A 7,525-nucleotide genomic window follows, 5' to 3' on the forward strand; every position below is an offset into this window, starting at 1 on the left:
CCTCCTGCCTGAGCAGGGGGCAGGTCTAGAAGACCTCCAATGTCCCTTCCAACTGTTATTCTGTAAGGTTATCCTGTCCAAGGGGGTTGGACTAGATGACCTCCAAGGTCCCTTCCAACTGTTATTCTGTAAGGTCATCCTGTCCGAGGAGGGGGTTGGACTAGATGATCTCCAAGGTCCCTTCCAACTGTTATTCTGTAAGGTTATCCTGTCTGAGGGGGTTGGACTAGATGACCTCCAAGGTCCCTTCCAACTGTTATTCTGTAAGGTCTTCCTGTCCGAGGAGGGGTTTGGACTAGATGACCTCCAAGGCCCCTTCCAGCTCTTTGTTATTCTGTCAGGGTCTCCTGCCTGAGCAGGGGGTCAGGCTAGATGACCTCCAAGGCCCCTTCCAGCTCTTTGTTATTCTGTCAGGGTCTCCTGCCTGAGCAGGGGGCTGGACTAGATGACCTCCAAGGTCCCTTCCAACTGTTATTCTGTAAGGTTATCCTGTCTGAGGAGGGGATGGACTACATGACCTCCAAGGTCCCTTCCAACTGTTATTCTGTAAGGTTATCCTGTCCAAGGGGGTTGGACTAGATGACCTCCAAGATCCCTTCCAACTGTTATTCTGTAAGGTTATCCTGTCTGAGGAGGGGGTTGGACTAGATGACCTCCAAGGCCCCTTCCAGCTCTCTGTTATTCTGTCAGGGTCTCCTGCCTGAGCAGGGGGCAGGTCTAGATGACCTCCAAGGTCCCTCCCACCCCTCCAGACACCTGATTTACCGAGGGGAAGTTGTGACGAGCCCCACTTTTGGGTTGGTGGGCAGCACAGACAGGAAGGGGGAAGCGAACGGGAGAGCACATAAAAAGGAAATGAACTACAGGTAGTCCTCAGCTTACAACAGTTTGCTTAGTGACCGAAGTGACAACGGTACCGGGGGGGGGGTGTGGAGAAAAAAAAAACGACCGATGACACAGTTTTTCAGACTTACGACCCTCGCAGCCTCTCTGCAGTCACGGGATTTGCATCCAGGCGCTTGACGGCGGGTTCACGTTTACGACGGTCGCGGCGCCGCGGGGGGGGTCGCGCCATCCCCTTTTGCGACCTTCCGACGAGCGAAGTCAACGAGGGAAGCCGGGATTGCCTTAACGACCGTGTCACTAATTGAACAACGGCAAGGTCTCACTTCGCAAACGTGTCCGGAAAAGTCGTTAACGTAAGGGCGAAACGTACTTCGGAGACGTCTCGCTTAGCAACGTCAATTCTGGGCTCATAAGTCGAGGACTACCCGTAGCTCGTTTTTTCTTTCCCGGACCAAAACCTACAAAATTTCTATTTACCCATCAAATCCTTCTCTCCAGAGAAGCTGCGAGACTGTTTGGGATACTTCAAATAATAATGATAAAACCCTCGTTTAACAGTTTAAAAAGCTATTTTATTAGAAACCATGCAACCTTTAATAGATATATTTATATATAAAAAACAAATCACGAGCGCAAGAATTCTCCGTGGGAAGATGCATACGGTGGGCTACGTGACCCCGGGGGGGGGGGGTAGGAAACAGGATAGGGTTATTTCTTTAATTATTTTTTACACAGTTCCCGTCTGACGCTTCCCGACGTAACTCTTCCACCCGCCCCCATCTTGCCTGCGGAACCCCCGTCTCGTTCCCCGCGGTTCGAAAGCAAAATATTCTGAGACTCTCAGCACAAGTCGTTTTTCAAGTTTTATTTACAATTCTGTTTAGTGTCGTTTGCAGTGTGGAAGACGGAACGCGGACGGGGATCTCCCCCCCCGCCCCCCCCGTGAGACTCAAAAGCGGAAGGGATTCCCCACTCCCATCCTGCACAGCCCAGCATCTCCAGACCTTCAAACACTTGCCCGTGACTTTCCCTGCCTCTCTCTGCCCAAGCTTCTTGCAAATGTTCCAGCCCATATCGGTGTGCCTTTGTGGTCGCAAAATTCTCCGGAACGGATACCCCGCAGCAACGACTACCCAGATCCCTGAACCTACTTGCAAACATTCCAGCCCATCTCGGTGTGCCTTTGTGGTTGCAAAATTCTCCGGAACGGATACCCAGCAGCAACGACTACCCAGATCCCTGAAACTACTTGCAAACGTTCCAGCCCATCTCGGTGTGCCTTCGTGGTCGCAAAATTCTCTGGAACGGATATCCCTGTGGCACGACTACCCAGATCCCTGGGGTTTGATCCTTTGGAAGCCACCTGCAGAGGCAGGGGTCACTCAGGGGGAAACCCACCCGGGATTTGTGCAGGAGTGCTGACTTTCAATGGCCACCTCGAAGCTTTTGTCTGTAGCACGTTGGTGCAAAGATCCAGCTCTACGTTGCCCGTTTTCTCCTACGGTGCCTGTCTTTCCACCCGCCCACCTGTCCACTTTAGTCTCCGCTCTTCCCCCCAGGGGGCCTTTGAGTCCCCGGGCTCCGTCGTTCTCCAAATATTTTGAAACACACACGCAAAAGAACCACCACACCAAAGAAAAGAAAAAAAAAGAGAAAACAAAACAACACGGTTTAAAATGGTAGGATATGTGGATAACAAAGCCAACAGCGCTGCAACAGCAGATAACGGTGCGTTTTTTTTGTTTTTTAAAATTCTCCTATGGCAAGGGGGAAGGTTGGTGCAGGCGAGCGGGAGGGGAGGGGAGAGAAGCGTGAGCCGGTGGGGGAAGCCACAGGAACCACGCTCGGCACAGCCACGCCACTCGGCTGGATCGCAAGGGGAAGGACGAGAAAAATTAAAAGGTTACGGCATTGTTGCGGGGTGTGCTAATGAGCATGGCGTTATGTGTGAGAGTAACAGGCCGGCACTAAACAGGGTGCAGGGAAGATCCACAAGGGTGGAAAAAAGTTGGGGAGAGAAGGAGGGGGGAAAAAGCTTGCCTCCTTTAACTCCCATCGGCCTTTGAACCCTTTCTCAGTGTTGCAAGCCAGGTTTCCCACGCGGCCCGCTGAGAAGAATCCAATATTTGCAGGGTCAAAGCGAAATTCATAATATGCACTTTTGACCCCGGCATCCAAAATAAGCAGAAATTGAAATTAGATCTGGGAGGCCAGAGGTAAGCAAGACCCCTTGCCCCGAAGATCATCTCATCCGAGTACAAAAGGATCAACTGAGCGAGTGAATCCTCACCGGAGCCCAGGAAGACGGGTTGCAAAGGAGTAAGGGAGGCAAGCTGAGGGCCTGAGGGAGACGGAGGGGTTTGGGATGAGGAACAGGGCAGGAAAGCGAGTCACAAGCCTGGCTGAGAGAGCGGGGCAGAGGTCTCTTCCGCGAGGGGAGCCCGCCAGGGCAGCCGCGGGGGCAAGGAGGACACGGTGGCGGCGGCGACGGTGCCCAGGCTCTCGCTGACGGAGGTGCTCAGCGGTGGGGAGGCGGGAGGGCTGCCGGCGCAGAGTGCGAAATCCGCCCCGTGGTCCGTGCGAGCCTTGGCGTTCTCGCGGAAGGTCAGCTTGTGGGATTCAATCTGCAGCGACACATTGGGGGAGGGGCAGGAGAAAAAGGGGGAAAGAGACAAGGGGCGGAAGGCGATACCAGAATGTCAGCGTTAAAGGCCTGGAAAATAAAAGGCAATTGATCGCATTAACGACATTGGCAGGGGACCACGACAACACCCGCAAGCAAACGTTCAGGGTTTACACCCGCCCCCCCGGAAGCCGTGAAAAAAAATAATAAATTGAATAATTCAGACCCCCTGCCTCCTCTAGCGGCTGACGTTTCCCCTCAGCACTTACTTGTCTCTTGTATGTGAGTGTTGAAGGACTGAATTTCCCTTTGGTCACCACCGCCCTGCGCAGGTGCAAGCGGCCCTGCGCCATTCTCCTGTGGGGCAATGCTGCCCGGCGGGGGCCCTCCGTTCTCTGGGGCCGCCTCCTTGTCCCCCTCAGTCTAGAAGGAAAACAGTGGGGTAGGGAGGAAATGAGGGGTCACTACACAGAGGGAAGGGGATGGGATGTTAAGGGGGGGACGACGCCTGGAAGCGGATCCGATCTCTCGACGGAGGGGCGTACACCGAGAGGTGGAACGGGACAATTTCGGCGCGGCCACCTCGCCATGGCCAACTTGTTGCGGCTACTTCGCCATGGCCAACCCACCGTGGTGGCCCTTTTGTCGGGGCCATCTCGCCTAGATCGACTCGTCGCGGGACAATCCCGCCCGGGATCGATAACGGGATAAATGTCACCTGCCGTTTCTTTCTGAGACGATTTCCATTGAGAAAAATGGAAATCGCGTCGAGGAAAAAAGGTGTGGACAACACTTATCCCGTTGATAACCCGCGGGCAATTGACCCCCGCGGCGAGTTGGCCAAGGAGAGATGGTTGAGGTGAGATGGCTGCAGTGAGTTGTCCCAGTCCCAACAGAGAGGGTCGAGCACGACCGTTCTGAGCAGAAGACCATTCAGTCTTGGCCAGAGAGAGAGAGGAGACCAGCCAGATGGATCCCTTTCGCTTCAATCTCGCCCAGACTCGTTCTGAGCAGAAGATCATTCAGTCTTGGCCAAAGAGAGGAGACCAGCCAGACGGATCCCTTTCGCTTCAATCTCGCCCAGGCTCGTTCTGAGCAGAAGATCATTCAGTCTTGGCCAGAGAGAGGAGACCAGCCAGACTGATGATCCCTTTCGCTTCAATCTCGCCCAGGCTCGTTCTGAGCAGAAGATCATTCAATCTTGGCCAGAGAGAGGAGACCAGCGAGACGGATCCCTTTCGCTTCAATCTCGCCCAGGCTCATCTCTCCTGCTCAACTCCTCACCTCCTCTGTCCCGCACCCCAACCCAAATATTGTACTCTTCTGCGATCCCGGGGACTGAGTTGGCTGTGAAGTGAATATATGGTGAACACGGCGGCAGGTGGGGAACAGTGGGGGAGGGACGACAGACAGGCGATTGTTGAGAAGGACGCTGGGATGGGACCTGTCCTGACCACCCCCCCCAATACTTTTATGAAGGCTGACCACGATTAAAGCTACCCAGGATGTAACTCTGTGACTATCGAGAATGCTCGCGAGAGGGAGATGTAACTCTCTGTGCTGACGAGGAACTCGGCTGGTCTTTGCAGTGGTTATCGAGGACTGAAAACAACCTTAAGATAGTCCTCGACTTACGGCCACAATCGGGAGCGGAATTTTGTCCGCTAAAGCACGTGGTTATTAAACGAATCGTCACGTGGCTGGAGCCAGTTTTGCGACCCTCTTTACCGGGGCGGATCAAAGAATCGCGTCATCGGGAAATGAACCAGGGGGCCGTTCAGCGAATCGCGTGGTCGTTCAGCGAATCGCGTGGTCGTTCAGCGAATGCGGCTTCCCAAATTGGACCTCGGTTGTCGGACGTTTAGCCGGAAAGGTCGCAAACTGTGAGCGCGGGACGGCAAGATGCTGCATCCGTCCTAAATGGATTGCCAAGTTCCCACAGTTGCAAGCCGGCAACTTACGGAGGCGGTGCCGTGACAGTCGTAACTTAGAGGAAAGGGGTTCTACGTCATTCGCCCCCCCACCCCCGGTTGTTATAACTGTTTATTGATTGATTGGATTTCAATCCCACACCATCTCGTAAACAAAACCAGACTGGTGTTATGCAAATGGTTGTAAGTCAAGGACTACCCTTTTTCATACCGTTTTAGCGAGTTATTTTTTTCCTCTGGTGGAAAGATAGAATGGGGGGCGGGTTCAAGCCCCACAAACTGATGACGTGCCAAGCAGAGGTCGAGCAGCCAGTAAGGCTGCTTATTCTATTGTAATTGTATTCCATTCCGTTCCATTCCGCTTCTATTCCATTCCTTCCATTCTGTTCTCTCCTAATTCCATTCCATTCCATTCGATTCTCTATTCCATTCCATCTATTGTATTGTATTTTGTACTCCGTTTCATTCCATCTGTTCTGTTCTTCTATTGACTATTCTATTCGATTCTTCTATTGTCTATTCCATTCCATTCTATTTTATTTTCCGTTAATCTATTCTATTCTATTATTCTATTGTCTATTCTATTTCATTCCATTCCATTCGATTCTTCTATTTTCTATTCTATTCTATTCTATTGTCTATTCCATTCCATTCCATTTTCCATTCTACTTTATTTTCCATTATTCTATTCTATTCTATTCTATTCTATTCTATTCTATTCTATTCTATTCTATTCTATTCTATTCTAATCTTCTATTGTCTATACCATTCTATTCTATTTTATTTTCCATTATTCGATTCTATTCTATTCTGTTCTATTCCATTCCATTCCATTTTCCATTCTATTTTCCATTATTCTATTCTATTCTATTCTATTCTATTCTATTCTATTCTATTCTATTCTATTCTATTCTATTCTATTCTACTCTACTCTATTCTATTCTATTCCATATTTGCTATTCTATTCTATTCTATTCTATTCTATTCTATTCTATTCTATTCTATTCTACTCTACTCTATTCTATTCTATTCCATATTTGCTATTCTATTCTATTCTATTCTATTCTATTCTATTCTATTCTATTCTATTCTATTCTATTCCATTCCATATTTGCTATTCTATTCTATTCTATTCTATTCTATTCTATTCTATTCTACTCTACTCTACTCTATTCTATTCTATTCCATATTTGCTATTCTATTCTATTCTATTCTATTCTATTCTATTCTATTCTATTCTATTCTATTCTATTCCATTCCATATTTGCTATTCTATTCTATTCTATTCTATTCTATTCTATTCTATTCTATTCTATTCCATTCCATATTTGCTATTCTATTCTATTCTATTCTATTCTATTCTATTCTATTCTATTCTATTCCATTCCATATTTGCTATTCTATTCTATTCTATTCTATTCTATTCTATTCTATTCTATTCTATTCTATTCTATTCTATTCTATTCCATTCCATATTTGCTATTCTATTCTATTCTATTCTATTCTATTCTATTCTATTCTATTCTATTCTATTCTATTCTATTCCATTCCATATTTTCTATTCTATTCTATTCTATTCCTATTCTATTCTATTCCATATTTTCTATTCTATTCTATTCTATTCTATTCCATTCCATATTTGCTATTCTATTCTATTCTATTCTATTCTATTCTATTCTATTCCATATTTTCTATTCTATTCCTATTCTATTCTATTCTACTCTATTCTATTCCATATTTTCTATTCTATTCTATTCTATTCTATTCTATTCTATTCTATTCCTATTCTATTCTATTCCATATTTTCTATTCTATTCTATTCTATTCTATTCTATTCTATTCTATTCTATTCTATTCTATTCTATTCTATTCTATTCTATTCTATTCTATTCTATTCTATTCCATATTTTCTATTCTATTCTATTCTATTCTATTCTATTCTATTCTATTCCATATTTTCTATTCTATTCTATTCTATTCTATTCTATTCTATTCTATTCTATTCTATTCTATTCTATTCTATTCTCTATTCCATTCCATTTTCCATTCTTTTTTATTTTCTATTATTCTATTCTATTCTATTCTGTTCTGTTCTAATTCTATTCCTATTCCTATTCTTTCTATT

General features: G+C 46.7%; 1 protein-coding gene across 17 annotated transcripts in view; it reads right to left on the bottom strand.

Annotated features, from left to right (window-relative positions):
- Nucleotides 1–1,402: 1,402 nt before the first annotated feature.
- The window catches only part of LOC308677619 (uncharacterized protein), a 62,357-nt gene continuing 56,234 nt past the window's right edge, over nucleotides 1,403–7,525 (bottom strand). For 16 of the 17 annotated variants that reach the window (XM_081344206.1, XM_081344208.1, XM_081344195.1 and 13 more), the window contains 2 exons: nucleotides 3,739–3,892; nucleotides 1,403–3,559 (listed from right to left, as the gene is read on the bottom strand). In XM_081344206.1, the coding sequence (XP_081200332.1) occupies nucleotides 3,552–3,559; nucleotides 3,739–3,892 (162 nt within the window). In that variant the 3' untranslated portion in view covers nucleotides 1,403–3,551. The remainder of the gene's footprint in view (nucleotides 3,560–3,738; nucleotides 3,893–7,525) is intronic. The other variant, XM_081344196.1, reaches the window with a different exon arrangement.

This window comes from Vipera berus, assembly GCF_964194415.1.
Source record: "Vipera berus genome assembly, chromosome: Z".
Lineage (NCBI taxonomy): Eukaryota > Metazoa > Chordata > Lepidosauria > Squamata > Viperidae > Vipera > Vipera berus.